This window comes from Hemitrygon akajei, chromosome 19 (genome assembly GCF_048418815.1).
Source record: "Hemitrygon akajei chromosome 19, sHemAka1.3, whole genome shotgun sequence".
Classification (NCBI taxonomy): domain Eukaryota; kingdom Metazoa; phylum Chordata; class Chondrichthyes; order Myliobatiformes; family Dasyatidae; genus Hemitrygon; species Hemitrygon akajei.
In genome coordinates, this window is record NC_133142.1 from 26,742,853 (window position 1) to 26,762,911 (window position 20,059).

The 20,059-nt window shown below is 37.0% G+C and overlaps 1 protein-coding gene across 3 annotated transcripts in view; it reads left to right on the plus strand.

Moving 5' to 3' along the window:
• The window catches only part of LOC140741842 (receptor-type tyrosine-protein phosphatase gamma-like), a 648,055-nt gene that overhangs the window by 231,750 nt on the left and 396,246 nt on the right, over positions 1–20,059 (plus strand). For all 3 annotated transcript variants that reach the window (XM_073072297.1, XM_073072296.1, XM_073072295.1), the window contains exon 3: positions 18,623–18,802. In XM_073072297.1, coding sequence (XP_072928398.1) covers positions 18,623–18,802 — 180 coding nt within the window. The remainder of the gene's footprint in view (positions 1–18,622; positions 18,803–20,059) is intronic.

Below are 20,059 nucleotides of genomic sequence, written 5' to 3' on the forward strand. Positions count from 1 at the left end.
GATTGGAAGTGGCTGTACTGTGGAATGGAGGAATGCCAAAAGGATAAATAAATATGGAACTTAGCCGAGTCCCAGTTTATTGTTGTGCTGCAAAAACCCTGTGTTGCTGGGAATGTCCAATGATGATGGCTTACAGGGCAGTGAGACCCAATTTCCCATGGAGGTTCTAAAAGGAACAATGCATGCTTTCTGATGTAATTCAATTTGTGTTTTTTGTGGAAGTTGAAACTTGCACCAGCAGGTGGATATTTTCTCTTAATAGCCAAATTAAAGTATTTAAAAGAAGGAAGGAATATAACATTGATCAGATCACAGCTTAAGTACTGATTACAGTTCTAGTCACCGCAATATGAGAAGCATGTGATTTCACAGGAAGGCTTGCACTGTGGATTTACAAGAATATTGCCAGCAGTAAAAGAGATAGTAATGGATAGGGAATGGTGTTTAAAACAGAGGAGGGCGACAGGAAACATCAGGTGAGTATATGATGAAGGGCCTTGGCAAAGTATGTAATAAGGACCTATTTCCTTATGATACTGAGTCAAGAAATAGGTGTACTAGATCTGAATTTATTCATGGAGAAATGAGAGAAGAGATGAGGAAATGCTTTTGTGCCCAAAAAGTGATGGGGGGTGTAGAACTTATTGGCTGAAAGAATGGTGGAGGCAGAAGCCGTTGCATGGATGAAATGTACTTGTTTCAATCCATGGCAGACAAGGCTATAGATTGAGCAAAAAAGAGGTAAAAATGCTAGGTGTTTTTTCCTTGACTAATGCAACCATGATGGGACAGATGCAACTTCAGTTTCTTATATTTTCCGAAAGTCTTCTGTTGAATTTCTGAAGTTTCAAACAACTGGGGCTAAAATTAATAGCACTATACTATCTAATTTCTCATGCCTGCTATTTCAGTTCAGGAATTGCAGATAGCATAGAGATATGTATCAAAAAGAGGTAAATAATTCAAAACATCTTTGGAAAAATATTGCACTTCTGCATTAATAAAGTTAATGGAATCTAGTAGAAAATAAAGAAGTAATTTAATTTTATGTGATTTTCATGTTTTCTGAATTTAAAGATTTCCAATGTGAAATGAAAACAAATCCTTCTTTCTACATGTATACTTGGAACATTCTACAGTGATGATAAGCCAAAAATTATTACAAACCCCGGAGCTCTATATTTATAGATAACTTTGTTTTCTTTTAGAGATATAGTATTTCATTGTTGGCATTCTTTCTGAATTCAAATGAAGATTAATGGACTAAGAGGTTAATGAGGTAAAGTAGGGCATGTGATATTTTGTGTTTCAAGCCAACTTTTTTCAAAGCAACTTTGTTTAAATCCAAACATGGCTCTTCAAGGATTTTAACCATTTTGTATTTAGCACAAAAGATCACAGTAAGGGCAGATTTAGTACTGAAGGAAAAGTAGGTTAATACATCTTTGTGCTATACTTGAGTTCACAGTGCTGAAAGCTGCATTAAAGATCATTATACTGTAGGTACCTTAGAAAATCAATAGCAACAATCCATTCAAGTGTTGAATTCACTTCTTTCAGGTTTTTGAAAACATTTAGATTTTTTATCAGTCTTTCTTTCTCTCTATTTTAGTCATCAGTTATTTCTTTATTCTGTTTCCTCTAAGTGACTTTTTCTCATGTATACTTCCCGGTTCGGGTGATGCACAGATTTTTTTAAACGTGTGTAACATGAATACGAGATTCTACAGATGCTGGATATCAAGAGCAACTCACACAGAATGCTGGAGGAGCTCAGCAGGTCAGGCAGCATCTATAGGAATGAATAAACAGTTGATGTTTTGGGCCGTGGCCTGTGATTTTTATTTTGAACCCAGTGAGATCCCAGGAAATGGGTGTGGGGCAGCTTGCCCAAAGTGCTTCCAAACTCCAGTGATGTTCACTTCAAAGATATTCTTATTCATTGACTCTCTTTCTTGTTAAAATAAATGTAAATGTTTCAGGTCCTACAGCTTCCCTGCACCTCTGAACACATTTGTATTCTCTCACCCTCTCTGCGACTTAAAACTAATTGTTTTCTCTTCCAATGCTGACATGCAATCTTGGACAACTCAAACATTTCTCATTTCCTCACATGCTGTCTGACCAAGTTGAGTATTTTCTGTTTTCATTTCAAATTTAACATGTATATTTTTAATCTTCATTTACTATATATAAAAATGTCTTTTAGAAGTTAACCTCAGCATCAGAGGGTTCTGAAGGTACCTGAAACCCAGCAGTGAAGGGAAATCAAAAATAAATCTGCAAGGACCAAGCAATGTAGTAATGCCTGAAGCACTCAGAGTTATTATCTTACCTGTTATGTAAAATATGTACTTCAAGTACTTTGTCAAGGACGATACCTACATTTGGGAGCTCTGATCTTCAATATTGTAATAATACAAGTATTGCTTATAGGCTTTGATAAAAACAAGAAAGGCCAGAAGGGTCAATGTGCTTTTCACAAAGAGCCAACTGAGAAATGCAACTTTCCCCAACATACAGGGACTGCAGCAGAGGGAAAGGTTCCTCAACAAGGGATCACCATTGCATCAGAAAGTTTTGTGCCTAGTATCATTAGTGGCAGATTTTTGGTTCCTTATGAAATTGTATTGGTTGCCAATTACATCTTTTAGACACAATGTAAACATCAATTTTTCTGAAGGCATCATAGAGTGAGAGAAAAACATGTGTTAGACGATTGGATGAAGACCATTTGTTAATGTTGACCATTAGGATGAACCTTGATGTTGCATAACAGTAAGTATCACTAAGGGAGAAACAGTTGTAGATATAGGAAGTGGAAAAAAATGAAGTTGTTGGAAATAAGCAAATAAAAACGAAGTGCTGGAAAACTATTGGTAGCTCAGAGTGCATTTGTGGAAAAATGAACAATCACTGTTTCAGATGGCCCTTCATGAGGTGGGATTGCATGGGCAGAGAAGGATTTACATCTCCAAGGTAACATAGTAATACAGTAACACATTGATAGACTGAAAAATGTTTGAGAAAGAAAACGTAGGTAGATGTTACTTAATATATTCAGAAATACAGCCTCAGCTCTACTGAAAGCATTTTAGGACAGAATTCTTCTTGTAGTTTCCTCACTACATCCAGAATCATTGTCTGCAGGCTCTCACTGCCAGGTCTTACTCATAGTGTAAATACAATTGCAAAGAAAGCACAACAATGCCTCCACTTTCTCATGTGGAGATTCGACATGTCATCAAAAACCTTGGCAAACTTCTATAGATGTGTGGTGGAAGGTGTGCTGACTGGCTGCATTACGGCCTGGTATGGGAGCACCAATGTTTTTGAGTGGAAAATCTTCCAAAAGGCAGTGGATTCGGCCCAGTACGTTATAGGTAAAATCCTGCCAACCATTGAGCACATCTACATGAAACTTTGCTGTAGAAAAGCAGCATCCATCATCAAAGATCCTCACCACCCAGGCCATGATCTTTCTTTGCTGCTGGAATCAGGAAGAAGGTACAAGTGCCTCAGGACTTGCATCATCAGGTTCAAGAGCAGTTACTACAACTCAGCCATCAAGTTCTGGAACAAAAGGGAACACTTCTAAGGACTCTTTTAGCTTGTTATTTATTGCTATTTATTTATATCTGCATTTGCACAGTTTGTTGTCCATTGATTCTGTTTACAGTTACTGTTCTATAGATTTGCTAAGTATGCCCACAGAAAAAGAATATCAGGGTTGTATGTAGTGACATACATGTACTCTGATAATAAATTTTCCTTTGAACTTTGAACTTTTTGAACTTGCAGTGTGCAGGGGACAATTTTGGCAGAGGCAGGGCCTCTAGTGGTTCAAAGAGCACCCCCCTCCCCAAACTATCATGAAAGTTTTGACATTCAATAAAATCCTGGACCAACTTTGATAGTTTGTAAACTGGCAGGGAACTTCTTAAAATGGTTCTCACCTCAACATCTTTAAATTGTGTATTTGAGGTAGATAATTACAAAACTAAAATTATTTTAAAAACAAAGTTTTCTTAAGAACTTAAAACACCAACATTGAAGTCCTACTATGATGTCCTACAATCCTGATTGAAGTGACCTGTTTTCATGCCCCAAGCCTATTCAGAAATTGAAAATCCAGAGTTGTCAGTAAGGTATCAGTCTGCTTACGGCTGCTCTTCACTGATTGTCATGTGCACACTTACCCTGGGAGCCCCATACTAACTACTTCTGCATAATAAGTGCTCTTACTCTGGACAGAGATTTGATGTTTTTTCACTATAATGGATGCCTAGCACTGTTTATTTGCTGCTCACCATTAATTGTGAACAAATATTTGTGTGTATAAGAGGGTCAGGACAGATGAATTGATTTAAATAGTGAAGCTGGTATTTATCATGTGTTGTAATACGGCTTTTTGAAGAGCACCTGCTCTAGTTGGGGCTGACTTTTTAAATTGTCAAGTGACTGACCTCATGTTTCAAGTGAAACATATGTTCCTCTGTTTTGAAATATGATGTAACCAGTAACAAATGAGAAAATAAGAGTATAAGGTGGCCTCGCAATTTAATAATCTGGCATAGTTTCAGAAAGTAATTGATTTTTATCCATGACTTAGTTATTGGCCCGTTGACTTCTTGTGACTGTGCAGATTTTAGGTTCCTTTTCTTTCACAAAATGAGCGAATACACATTTAAAAAAAAACTTTTTAACCACCTTTATCTTTAAAAAATTTTAAATGTGCATGTTTTAATGCTAATTCAGATCAGCAGCATAATTCTAATACTCCAGTTGCCCTGAGTTGCAAATCTAAAGCTGCAACTCATATGTTAGAAGTCCCTGGGGTAAATGTTGAAGAGAAAGTCATCTCCAGCTGACAAAGTGAAAATTCCTCTGTCTGTACTGCTGTGTGGATTTGTATTTGCTTTGCAGGTGATTGATTCCCCTTCTGCTCATGTAAACCCTGCATGCTCCTTCTGATTGAACTGAATGTTTCATAAGATGTTACACTAAGTCAGAAGTTGTGCTCTCTTGAACTACTTTTTTTTTTGTTTTCAGATGGATTTAGACAACACTTTTTCATGTTATTTAACCTTTTATTGAACTGAGATTTAATGTTTTTTTCATTCCTCTCTCTGGTAGGTAAGGAGTTCAAGAGTCAGGTGCTGTAATCTTGGCAGGTTAAATGAATAAGCTGATTTCTCCCCCTCCCCCACCCCCTAGTCCCCTTGTTTTCATTTCTTGGTCATTTATTTTACATTCTAGGGCAGAAAATCTGGGATAATATTTGAGACTATTTCAGCCCAGAGGAAATCAGAAGGGTTTGTGCATTGCCGGCTTAATTGGAATGTACCAAGCAGCTCAAAAGACATTTCCAGATTGATAGAAATTCTTGTGCTGTGTCTAAAGTTTTGAAGCAGCTCACAAAAGCATGCTTAAACTGGACTATACTCTGCCAAATCTACAGCATTTTCTACATTTCACCTCAGTGACTTCTTGGTGTGACCTTTCTGGTGCTTCACAGCTGGAAGCCACATCGCTGGCTTCCTTCCTTTCTTTATGCTGCTGTGAACCAAAAATTCCAGCTCACAAGATCATAGGGCATTTACAGTTGGTTTTAGCTTTAATAGATTCAGAAAGATTGAAAAATATAATTCCCACATCTAACTGCAGTAAGAGATATGTCTGCACAGTTGTAGGGGAGTATAGGATTAGATGTAAGAGAATTGCATTATACAATCAAAAATCTGTCTTCTTTCAATTCAGTGATGCATGCATGGTGAACCACTGCCTCGGGTTTATAGACTACAACAAATTCACTCTTTCTCAGCAGGAATTTTCAAAGTGTTTTTACTGTGTTCTTCAGGGGTAGTTTGTTTGGTGTAGAGGTATATTCATTTTCCTTCCATTTAACAGTGTCAGTATAGGGAATGTCACTGTAGGTTCAGTATTAGTGTTTGGTTGACATTGGGTACTTGCATGGCAGTGCTGAATTGAAGTTTGCTATTTTGTTTTCACTCCTGTGGAAGACCAATTAGACCATGTCAAGTTATTCCTGAAGGAGGAAAGAAGAAATAGCAGTAAGCTAGTTTCCCAATTCATTCAACAACACACACAAAATGCTGGTGGAACACAGCAGGCTAGGCAGCATCTATAGGAGAAGCACTGTCGACGTTTCAGGCCGAGACCCTTCGTCAGGACTAACCGAAAGAAAAGATAGTAAGAGATTTGAAAGTAGTAGGGGGAGGGGGAAATGAGAAATGATAGGAGAAGACCGGAGGGGGTGGGATGAAGCTAAAAGCTGGAAAGGTGATTGGTGAAAGTGATACCGAGCTGGAGAAGGGAAAGGATCATGGGACGGGAGGCCTCGGGAGAAAGAAAGGGGGGGGGGGTGAAGCACCAGAGGGAGATGGAGAACATGCAAACAACTAAATATGTCAGGGATGGGGTAAGAAGGGGAGGAGGGGCATTAACGGAAGTTAGAGAAGTCAATGTTCATGCCATCAGGTTGGAGGCTACCCAGCCGGTATATAAGGTGTTGTTCCTCCAACCTGAGTTTGGATTCATTTTGACAGTAGAGGAGGCCATGGATAGACATATCAGAATGGGAATGGGACGTGGAATTAAAATGTGTGGCCACTGGGAGATCCCAATTCATTTGTAGATTTACTAATAGCATTGGTGCAAGAGAGACTGCAGATGCTGGAAATCTGGATCAACACAAACAAAATGCTAGAGCAACTCAGCAGGCCAGGCAGCATATATGGAGGAAAATTAACAGTCTACATTTCGGGCTGAGACACTTCATCAGGAACAAGCCAGAATAAAAGTGTAGGGCAGGAGGAGGAGGAGCAGGAGCTGGCAGATGATAAATGAATCCAGGTGAGAGGGGGAACAAAGGAACAATGTGAGAAGCTGGGATGTTCTAGGTGGAGAAGGAAGAGGGCTGAAGAAGAAGGAATCCAATAGCAGATGACAATAGACCATGGATTGAAGAGAAGGAAGTGGAGAACCAGAGGGGGGAAGTTGAATGTGATGGACAGGCTGAGCTTAGGGAATGGGAGAGCAAAGAGGTAACGGGGCCACAGGGATATGTGAAAACAAAGGGCATTTGGGGTGAGGTGAGGAACAGAGGGTTTCCCAAAATTAGAGAAATTGATGTTCACAAGCTATTTATTCATGAGAAGTACTGCAACGCTTCGTGACATCCAGTAGATGGTAGAGGAATAGGTGAATTTCATGTTCCCAGGCATTTAGAAATGCTTGAGTAGAACTGGTGGCAGTGGGCAGCCAACATTGTCTCAGGTAAGTTTCATCATAGACATTGCATACTTGTACCACTCTCCATAGATTTCAGATGAAGAAATTTTTGGATCAGGTTGAGCAATACTTTCAAGGTGGAGAGCTTTTCAATATTTTTTATATAGCAGCTTTTAAAGAAATGTTATTGGAAGACAAAACCAGCAATTTTTACAAGACCAGACTTAAAATAATTTCTGTTCTTTTGTTCATTTTAGAGGTGGAACATACTTCTCACTGTCTCTTAAAGTATACTTGATTGTAGGCAAGAAGAAAAATATATATGAATAAACTTGATCTATTTAATCGTATGATTTTTAAGAACATTTTCACACTATTTTAAAACATGATCATACTTCTAAAGTCATGAAGTTATTTGGAAACCTTTAGCAAACATTAGTTGTTTTCTGTTTGAGACTTTAAGTAACTCTTGGCTGCACTGTTGCACTTTATTAAAGCTTCCATTTTACTGAAATTTAATTACTTTGGCTTAAACTTATTAATGATGACAAAAGTTACATTCATTGCTGCACTGACTGTAAATTTCTATCTTCAGATTCCCCACAAAGATATTAATGCAAAAAACATTGTGGTTTGAAAATTGTATACTCATAACTAACATAATTTAACTTTTATCGAGTATGTGTAATATCAGCGATGGGTGCACACAAACCTTGGAACCCAAATTTCAGTATGAAATACAATGAGGGTTGGTGGTATTAGCACAGCAATAGTTTGATGCCAGTCTATTATTTTTAAACCTTAACATTTAGGCTAGAAAGTGTGTCAAAAGCATGTTTAATTATTCCCAATCCACATTGAAATATTGACATTATTGATTTACATTACTGTTATGAATATATTCAACTTGGCCTTTCTAGTCTCCCTTTTCCTTATTCCTTCATGTGGGCTTCCCACGAAGGAGCAAGGCTTATATAAGTGCTGTTGAAGTTGCAGATCACCAGAGGGTGACTGTTATAGGTAGTAATTTGAATACTTAAGATGCGATCGTCTTACATCCAAGAGAAGACTTTCAGTTCTGATAAAGCACCAGGACCAATGTGATGATATTTATTCTTTACAGAGCTGACATTGATCAATGAATGTGAATGAAAGGGTGCTCTGTAGTTAAGAGGCTTTGCTACAATTCCATTAGCAACATTTTGCTGATGCTCATATTTTTTAAAACCTTGTGTTTTAACCTCTTCATCAACCACACCTTTTAAAACATACCCATTTAGTTTTAAGAATCCAGAAATCCTTGTGACTCATGCAAGACTATTCTGCTCAATACTTTAGAGTCTGCATTTGTCTTTCAGAAACTAAGCTCCTCTAATACTTTTTCACTGCTGTTCCTTTATCTCCTTTAGTATAACTTACTTACAAAGGGTTATTCAAATCTCTGTAAAATTATTCTATTTTCTGAACCTCAACAGTGACTTGTGAGGGAAAGAATCTATGTTCCAATAATCTGCATAGGAAGCAAAAATTCTCAGCTTTCTCTTTCATTCTTTCTCCAGCCAGACATTGATTTCTTAATGCTTCTGTAAAATTAGTGGAAAATAAATTCCTGCTTCCACTTTTATTTTGTATTATCATGAATGATATTACAATATTTATAGGTTTTCTTCTCAACTGCAAGTTTGCACTTTTGAACTTATTGGATTGTTTGCAGAAGTTGAGCATCCTTTCTATGATGGAAATGGTCATGGGACAATGACCACTCAAGTCTGTGGCATTCTAATGATGAAGATTTATTTGAACAGACAGGAAGGAGCTCTCAGCATACTGACGTTACTAATCATGGCGATCTTTATGCATCTCGATTAGAGTGTGAAACACCATTGTTGTCAGAGAAATCTTCCATACTCAGGCTTTGTAAACGCTCCAACAGATAACCCCGGTCCTCACTGTCAGTAATCAACAATTATTTCAAGCCTTGGTTATCCTTTCCCCTTTTTCCAGGATCTAACACTGTTAATGTCTTTTCTTTGTAATACAAGGATTCAACCATGGTCATAGTTATTTCTCATCTTAAAAGTAAGTAACAACCACCTGGCTTTTTACCATAGTTTATGCTTTTTCAATTATAGCCATATTTTATTTGCGGCTCTATCCCATTATCTGTGAACTCCTGATTCAAATCAAAGCATCTACATTCCTAGATTAACCTGTTTTTCCCATTCATTTTATGTCCAACCACTTGGAGAAAGGTTTCCATGTTTTTTTTGTTTTTCCAAAATATAGAGAAAACTCTATCCAACTAGTTGGAAATCTCAATCTACCGACATATTGTAAGTAGACTGCAGTATAATTCCTCTTTTGCCTGGACTGTTCATGGAAAAAATATTAAAATGAACTACAAATAAATTATTAAACAAGAAGTCTTAGGTGACTGAATAAAATAAAAATGTAGCTGGTTGACTGTAAGATATTGGTTTGCATGATTCCTCCAGGACATTTTGTTTTTGTTTCTTCTAAAGGAGAACCCATTCCACTTTGAAATTGTGATTTGTTCTATATTACTGGTAAATGTGAACAGTAACTGTAAATCATAAAACCTCCATGTATTGAACAGCAGCGTGACTTTATATTTGGTGCATTGATATAAAATACATATTCAAATCCACAAACCATTTTTTTTTATCAGTTGTTCCAGTTACCAGGTGCCAGGTTACCAGTTACCAGGTGACCTGATGGAGGTATACAAGATGATGAGAGGTATTGATCGTGTGGATAGTCGGAGGCTTTTTCCCAGGGCTGAAATGGCTGCCACAAGAGGACACAGGTTTAAGGTGCTGGGGAAGTAGATACAGAGGAGATGTCAGGGGTAAGATTTTTACTTAGAGAGTGGTGAGTACGTGGAATGGACTGCCAGCAACAGTGGTGGAGGCAGATACAATAGGGTCTTTTAAGAGACTTTTGGATAGGTACATGGAGCTTAGTAAAATAGAGGGCTATAGGTAAGCCTAGTAATTTCTGAGGTAGGGACATATTCGGCACAACTTTGTGGATCGAAGGGCCTGTATTGTGCTGTAGGTTTTCTATGTTTCTTACACATTGTAAATAACACTGGACAACAAATTTTTTCGAAAGTGTTGCTTCCTCAGAATTTTTTTTGTTTATGATAGACTGCTTGAAGATGAACACAAATATAATTTCAGACTACTTGTATCACGTAGAAATTTGGAGAAACAAATTAACTTTTATTGAATATAATGTGTTTAATTGCACAGTGGTGCTGATGTTTTGCAAAAGTTCAACAAAGTTGAAAAAATATTGTTAATGATTTTCATTTGTACTCAGTGTCTGAGGCTTCTCGCTTAAGTGTCCAACAATAATTTGCCAGCATTGATGGATTCCAGTTGCTCTGGTAACTTTTCTCCATGACCGCAATGTCCTGGTGAAACCTTTCACCATGCTCGTCACTAACAGCGCCAAGATTTGCAGGGAAGAAGTCTAAATGGGAATGCAGAAAATGAATCTTTAGTGACATGTTGCATTTCATGGTTTTATATGCTTGAAGCATGCTTTCAACCAGCTGCATGTAGTTTGGTGCGCTGTAGATGCCGAGAAGAATTTCAACAACTTCCTTGAATGCCATCCATGTGATTTTCTCCAGTCCCACAAGAAATTCTTCAAACTGCCTGTCATTGATGACCTATTTGATTTGTGGACCAACAAAAATGCTTTCCTTAATCTTGGCATCAGTTGTTCTGGGAAACATCTGTCTCAAATATCAAAATCCTTCATAGAAATGTTTGTGCCTGGTGATAACAAATTCCATCCTTACAGTTCTGAACCCAATAATTATTACTCAAACCTGTCCTGCCATTCAGCAGCCACACCGCCTAAGCATGCCCAAGCATGCCTGGACAAGATAGGAAACTTTCCAGCTTACAATGCAGGCAACATTTTAATTGACTTGAATTATGAATTGAAATAATAAATAATAAGAATGTGAATGTCAAAAAATGGTGCATGATAGGGAAATTTCATGGTGATTTTCATGATCAGTAGCCCAAAATTCATAAGATACACCTAAAGGTACTCAAGAAGCAAGATCTTTGTTGTCCAGTGTAAACAGAGATTTGTACACTGACAAAATTATTTCTCAAGGATATTTAAATGCCATTTGTCTTCAAACTAATACAAAATACTGGAGGAACTCAGCAGGTCAGGCAGCATCTATGGAAATGAATAGCTGACTTTTTAGGTTGAGACCTGTTGGGCTTGAAATTCTGCCCTGTGTTCGTTTAGGAAGAGAGACAACTAACACCGGAATATTACAAAACGTGGCTTTATTGCAGAATTCGTAACTGGCACAGCGAATCCACGGAGTCGCTGGAGAAGGCGTTCTGTCTTCCCCTTACAATCTGCTCTTATTTATACCCCTTTTCCCCCCAGCACAACCCCGCTACATATTAGGTAATATCGGGCACTTGTGTCCATCTTATTGGCCCGCAGCCATATGCTCACGAGTTACCTGTTTCTTTTGTTTACTGAATCGCGTGACACTAATAGTATCGGTGTAGCGGGGTCCCCAGTTTCGCTCCCCCTCCCTCGCATTCCAGCCTCCTAACATTATGTGTGTTACGTGAGCCACTCCTGACCTGTAATGACAGTCCCGAATTAACCCCAACAGACCCTTCAGCTGCCTTACCTGTTGATTCTTCCAGCATTTTGTATGTGTTGCTCTGGATTTGCAACATCCGCAGAACGCTTGTGTTTTAATATCTTCTTGTGACTAGTGGAACAACTTTGCTATATGTATATAGCAATCAATGAGTGAATGATTTAACTCCTTTTTTTGCCAAACCTTAAAATAAACCAAACCTCATGAAATAACAATAACTTCAAAATCAAGAACGCACTTGGATATTGATTATACAATTACTAAGTGAATGGGTTGAGAAATACAATGATCAATGGAGAATACAAAGGCAGTTCAATTAATATTATGATATTTCTGTTTTAACTAGGCTATGTATAATTCCCATCAGTGTCTGAAATCATTCTAGATTAAGCATGATAACTGAAAATTAAACAACCTTTGCTGAATGCTTATACTTATATGTAATGTATTTTACAGGTTATGCAGAACTTGTCATTATGAGCTAGTGTTTTATTATCTGATAGATAAAATTTCCTTTGGTGCTGCAGCAATTTATACAAAGGAAGACTTGCATTCATGTTGCACTTCTAATGATCTGAGGATGTCTCTAAGTACTGTATAGCCAATGGACTACTTTTTAAGTGTAGTTAATCACAATTGAAATACAGGTGCCCCCCCCCCCCTTACAAAGGTGAAGTGTTCCCATGAAACCTTTTTTTAAGCTGAAATGGCGTAAAGCGAAGAACCATTAATTTATATGGGGAAAATTTTCGTAAAAGCGAAAATCCTCTTTGTAATGAGAAAACAGGTTACTAATGTAGGTCTTTTTAAAAGCGAAGTGGTGTAAAGCGAACATTTGTAAAGCGGTGGACTCCTGTAGCGAAAACACAGCTGCCAACTTTTACCCAGCAAGCTGCCACAACAAAGAGCAATAGAATTAAAATAACTGAATAACTAAAGCAATACCTTTAGTACTGCTGATTAGGAGTAAATAATGGTCTTAATTACCCTGCTATCTTTCAAAATGCATACAGTACTGTGCAAAGCTATACATACATACATACATTCAAACCTTTAGCTTCAGCTGCCTGACCCATTGATTTTCCCCCGCATTTTGTGTGTGTTGCTCTGGATTTGCAACATCCGCAGAATCTCTTGTGTTTTGTCTGTGTGTATATATATATCTAGGGTGCCTAAGACTTTTGCACAGTACTGTAGTAATTTTATATATTGCACTGTACTGCTGCCAAAAAAGAACTAATTTCATGATGTATGTGATGATGGTAAATCTGATTCTTGTATGTGTCTCTGTTGTGGACTGAGAATGGAAAGGATACAGGGAGAGGGGTGAGAGTGGGAAGGAGACACAGAGAGGGGAGGGATTAGGAAACACCAGAGGGACATTCTGTAAAGACCAATAAACCAGTCGTTTGGAATCAAGTGACCTTGCCTCGGCACCCACAACATATCCTTGCCCTGGCACTCTTTCTCTGCCACCTGTCCCACACCCCTCCCATGGCACTTCATCCTCGCCATTCCCAACATCCTTTGCTCTCGCCAGATTTACAAACTCGCTAACAAATACAGTACTGTGCCACAGTCTAAGGCACCCTAGCTCTATATACCATGTGTTTCCATCTGAGAGAGCATGTGAATAGCAAAGAACAAGAGATGTTGAAATGCGAGATACATCTGTGGAGAGAGGATTTGATACATAACACAAATGTTCCTTCAACAAATCAGTAGATGAAGCATTGTCCAAATAAACACGGCCTTTGATTGTACAGTGCTCTTGACTGAGCTGGAGTGTCCAGCTCAATTCTTTATCTATCCGCGAGTCTGGAGTGGGATTTTCTTACACAGACATGAGAGCAAGTTACTCGCATACTATGTAAGTTTTTTTCAGAATATTGAAAACTGCTTTAGGCAATGAATTGGAGGTGGAACTGGGTGTATAGCCTACAGTAAAGCTTATTGTGCAGCAAACAATATTAATGTAGTCAGTAAACAGAATCTACTTAGAGGATAACTGGACATCTCCCTATAAAAAATGGGCAATTTCTTTAGATGCATTTTGTTATATTTGCATCATGTACATGAAATCAGTAATTTACTTTTCAGTGATTGCCAATCTTGTATGACAGAGCATTACCAAATCATCTATAGTCAAGTGGTCAGCAGCAACTTTGAAATATGCAGCCTAAATGCAATCTGTACTATATTGTTATGATCATTTTGGCTTGTGGCCTGAGACTTCTAGAGAGGGGAGAATTAAATATCTCATTCAAATGCTAAGTTAAACAGCTGATATTCCGGTTCTTACCTTTCTATTTTTGTTAACATACAACTATTTGAAGCTGTTATCCTGCCTTCTCAATGACTTTACAAAAGTACATTTAAACATATTAAGGTATTTTTCTCCTACACAGTGTGGAAATAACACTGCAGTTGATATGTCATGCAAGCTCGTGGTTTTGGGCATTTCAAGTGGAACTGTGCCATTATAATTCACATGTTTTTAAAATCAACCTTAAGACTAAACAGACATCTATCCATAATTTTAAATATAATTTTCCACTATTTGCCCATATTATGGATTGTGACCTTGCTTTCATTTTCCCCTTCATTGCAGAACGAAAAGTGTATTCATATCCTTCAGATAACCACAAGACAAAGTGACTTTATATAATACATTTGTCCAAAGTCATAATATTTATCTGTTTGACCTCATTTGGATAGGCATTGAGGTGGGAATGAGCTTTTGATCATGCGTTTAAACAATGTAGTGGCAATATCAAACCAAAACAAAAGAATTGCCTCTGCCTGGGATCCTGCAGATTTGTTATACTTGCATGACGCATTCCCAGCTCCAGTGATTGTTCCAAAAGTTGAATCCTTTATCTGATCCTTTTTTAGCAACTGGCAAACACACAATCTTGAAGCGATGAAACTTAAATGCACCCAAGTGTAAGCCAATAATCATTATTCAGCGGTCAGTAAAAGATTTGACCTCTGCCAGTCCCAAGCTACAAACTGCCACAAAATCAGCAAGATCACATAACTTATTCCCGTTGCTTTTACCACGTCCCCAATCGTATTATTAACGCACAACACAGAATGCAAAGCAAATAGAGAATGGATATATGGCTCCTGCAGACTATTAAGTAATAAAGTACGATAATATTTAAATAAAACAGAATGCACAAGGCATTTCAATAATTTTTATTCTATGATTCCATTTTGTAGGTTGACTACAATTGTATGACACAGCACTGAAGATATTGACTGCTGGCAGGAGAAGCTATCTCTGCAGCAATACCTTCATTGCACACTGCTTGTGATGTCTAGTTAAATAATTAGAAGCTATACTACTTTCAATTTATGGGGATGAAATTGAACTTCAGAAAAGTGTAAAATGTGCAACAGAAAATTGACAGCATGGTTTACACCTGATTCAATTTTCTTTGCTGCTGGTTTCATTGGAGAAGAAAATCTATCAAGGTGTAAAATGGCATACTGATTCACTGTTGTCTGTTCAGCACTACTGTCAGAATTCTATTTCACCCTTACCTGATTGTGTATTTTGATCCACTATTTAAGGTAAATGCTAAATGAAAAACTAATTACTTTTCTGTTTTGAATTTGTACTGCACTGGAGTTCATTTATAACTCACAACCTTGATGTCTCATTATCACCTTGGCACAATTCTGCTTTCTGTTATGTATATCCAACCAATCACTCTTCAGAAATAAATAATGAATGTGTAATTGAGTATTACAGCACTTGAAGAATAAATTTATGTACGTAATCAGCTTCTAATGGATTTTAATTATGTATCTGCTTTAAAAAGGAAGGCATGATACTGATCATTGAATCCAAATTTAGGTTTCTCCATTTAAGAAGTTGTAGTAACCAAGAACCTTTGGAGACCCAAGTGCTGGAATGTAATTCAGAATCATGTAGCCCAAAAGTTCCTACTAGAAAACTGCCTGATCCTCATGGAACTTCCATGCCAGCAAACACCACTGTCATTCCTTGTGATCTGAGTCTCAACTGCTCATTAGTACATTAGAGCAAAAGATGTGATTGGAAATATGCCCAAAGCTTGGATTCAGTAGCTTCATTCGTTTCAAAGAAGAGAAATGGCAGTGAATGCTATAGCTCTGTTATATATGTGGACATTCTTTGTGTTATGGTTTTACGCTGTGCAGTCATTAAGCCGTGGAGAGGGAAGTATTCAATTTATTATTATTTATGGAAGATTTACCATCACAAAGTAACTGAATCATTGGATGGTTCAGAAGACAAATTAATTTTGAATTTGTAGTGGAAGATCGGTTTTAATCAAATTCTTACCAAAATGAACATGAAAAGGGAAGACACAAGACACTGCAGATGCTGGAAATTTGAAGCAACATGCAAAAAGCTGGAAAAACTCAGTGGGACAAGCAGATTCTATGGAGAGAAATGGACAGTAAATGTTTTGGGTCAAGACTAGGGTATGGGTTTGATGCGCTAGGCCTTCTGGTGTTGAATTTTAGCTTGGTGAATCCCACCAGCCTTGTTTATAATTACATTTTCACAAGTAAGTCACCAAAGCTACTTTCCACTGTCTACCTTAATGAAGGAATTCGACCAAATCCGTTGCCCTCGAAGGTAGATGTTCTAAACTCTTAATGAAAAAAAAGTGCTTTCGATTTTGTGAAAGGAAATAACAATGGACTAACGTGACTAACACAAATAATTCCTGATGAGATTAAAAAGAGGTTCGTGCCTGTTCAGCTCTGTAATTCATGTGATACTCATGTTGTGTGGGATGTAACCTGCAGTCAATTAGTAAAAATTTATTTTTCTGTGTATTTCCTTCAGATGTTTAATCATAAGCAGTTCTTTGAACCCAAATTGCACCAACTGGAAAACTGTGTTTTAAATGTTGTTACTGAACATAAAGTTCTACATTTAGTAACAGTTTGTAGAACCCAAACACGTTAATTGGAGAGGAGTTACTGAAGGAATAAATACTTTTACATTTGCTTTGTGCAGTGCCTATCTATTATACATACGAAGATTTCTGCAAGGTGTTGTGGAATTCTCATAATTTCTTTATATTCCATAATTTGAACTACCTGTGAATGCCAAAACATATTTCATAATAATTTTGAAAATGATATTCTGAAATTTGCTGATATTTTACAAATAAACTTATTTTCCCATTAGGAATGCTGAAATAACTGATTGAAGAAAAGATTAAAGATTAATTTTATTTGTCTCATGCACGTTGAAACATTGTAACATGTATTGAAATACATTGTTTGCATCAACAACTAACACAGTGGCAGATGAGCTGGGAGTAGCCCGTAAGTGGATCCAACATGCCCACAACTTTCTAGTCAAACCCATACGTCTTTGGAATGTGGGAGGAAACCCACACATCCACTGACAAAATGTACAACCACCTTATAGATAGCAGCAGGAATTGAACCCTGATCATGCAGCTACTGATGAGAACTGTTACACTAAACACTGCACAACCATGCCATCCCACTTTTCCCAATGAATATGCAGTTGTTTCCAGTGCAGCCAGGAGATGGTGTTGAATAAAGTGTTTGAAAACAGCTTAACAGAATCAGGCCTTGGTTGCATACAGCAGAACAAACAGTTGAAATTATTCCAAAATATGTAAGAAATTTCATTTCGATTATCTTAGCTTTGTTTGCACGATTATAGCATCAGTGTAGTTTGATTTTTAGCATAGATATTTATGACAGATACACGATTAGAATTAAGTTTTGAATTCTGATTGTATGCTTTCTGATCTAAAAGCTCTAACTAGTTCTTTTATTGTTCCCATGGAAACATCAGAATCTTGTCAAAAGCAGTAACACTTGTGAAGTGTGTACTTGAAAGTAAATGAAGTGTCTTACAAGAAGATACAAGTAGCTCTATGGTCTGGATATTCCAGACCACTTCCTTACTTGCTTTGAGTACATTTAAGTTTGCTCTGCTCTTATTTAAAATGCACTCTTATAAATTGCCTGACAAATCCTTCCAAAATTAGCTCCTTATTTATTTAATCTGTGGTTACTTCGGTTACTCCTGTGAAAAATGAATAAATATGTTAACTTCACAGATTAATTCCAAACATAGTGACCTTTACCCCTTTGCTTTGGATTCCCATAAATAGTGCTTGTGGGGACCAGGTTATTTCACCTGCATTCAGGGAAATTTGTTTCAACATTTTTGGTTAATGTTTTTTTAAATAAAGTATTAATTGTGGAATTAATGATATATCTCCAGGCAAGCGCAATGCGGCGCTTGTTTTTCTGTTTTCTGAGTATACACTTTGTTTACGTGAATCCAATTCATTCTTCTGTTTCTCATTATTTTGTTAGCTTACTTCTGCAGTTTATGCATCATAACCACATTATGAGCTCAGAATGTAACGTCAGAGAAGAAAGTTGATTCTGTTTTCTTTGGAAAAAGTATCATTTTCGGTATTCATTTTGTACATGAGCTTTATTTACTGTATTTTTAACTTTCAAAGACGGCCTTTTGGTAAAATATAAATCAAAACTTTATGTATTCATAATTAAAGTTTTGATTTTACTAATTATGTCATAGTATAAATAGAGCTGGATATTTTAACTTAGATGGATTAGAAGTGAAACTTTATTTCTTACCTGCTGATGCTGTATACATCGCTTTCTCTCCAGGAAACTATGGACCAAAATACTGGGCCACGTCTTACGTCGGCTGCTCTGGTGGCAATCAATCCCCAATTGATATTGTAGATCATAAGACCCATGAAAAAGATGACCTGCAGCAAATCCACCTCGAGGGTTTCGAAACAGAGTCCTCCAATAGGACGCGAATGAAGAACACTGGAAAGACAAGTAAGTTTGCCGCATGGGGAGTCTATTGTTTTCTCCAGCTATTTGGAACAGCAATAAATGTTTATAAATGTTTAATAATATTGCTGGTTTCAAGCAAGGGAAACTGGCAGTAGAAAATTAAAATATGACAGAAGCATTACAAACTAATTGTGAGAATGATTTTCTCTTGAAGAGTTACAACTTTGCAGGTACTACACGTTGATTGTTTTTAATACAGTGCACATAATTATGCATTTTCATGACTGAACCATTTTTAAACAGTGCTCTGCTGTTGTGTATTTAATATGTTAGTAATATTATAAATATATTGTTTGATTAACCATTCTTTGTTGTTTACATAATTAACTTTGGGTTATATGGAAAAGTACGTGAATAGCATACATCATTAAGCCAACACATCATAAGGGCACAGGTCGCTAAAAGTAAAACGAAATGAAGACATGCATATCCTGGCTCCGTCTGTTTATTCCCCCAATTAATTTTATATTTTGAAGTTGCAAACTAATTCCAATGTCGGCTGCTGTAGAACCAACCAACTTAAATTTCAAGGTAGTTTCAGCAAGATTAAAAAATACTTAAACAACTATATTTTAAAATCATTTCTGTAAGCCACCCATTGCAGCAGTGTAGACATTGATTTGGTATTTTGCCAGCAAGCATGCCTTTCCTGGGTAAATTTTAAAAAGAGCCTTGCAGATTATGGTGGCAATTTTGATTAGCTGCTGCTGCTAATGTGTCAAGCATGTGCACGTAAAATTGGGGCTTTCTTCCAATATTTCTAGCTCATATTCAGAGCAAAATGATCATTCCCATGAGCAAATCTTTTCTCATAACAATTAAAATTTTAACCTATACTTGTTAATTTATTAGCATAGCATGCTTCAGGATTATCGATTGTTGTTGTCCTGCATGGAAAATTCTCATTTCTACAAGGAATTATCTCACTGTTAGACTGAATAATTCAGGTTGAAACTTGGAGTTCAGTTTTATGTACCAAATGGACAGCAATATGTAATGTTCCATAATACAAACATAATTCATTACTTTAAATAATATTTTTCAGAAAATAAGTGTTTATTGTCTACCTTTAGAGGAACTGAAAACATGAGCCTATCATTAAACTGTTTTCCTTAATATAATTGTAAAATTCAAAACATTGGTGGCAACAGCTAAGATCACTGCAGGGCATACTAACAGGATAGGGCACACCATTAGGAAAGCCAGCAAGTGCTTGGATGAAAGATAATTGAGCTTTTT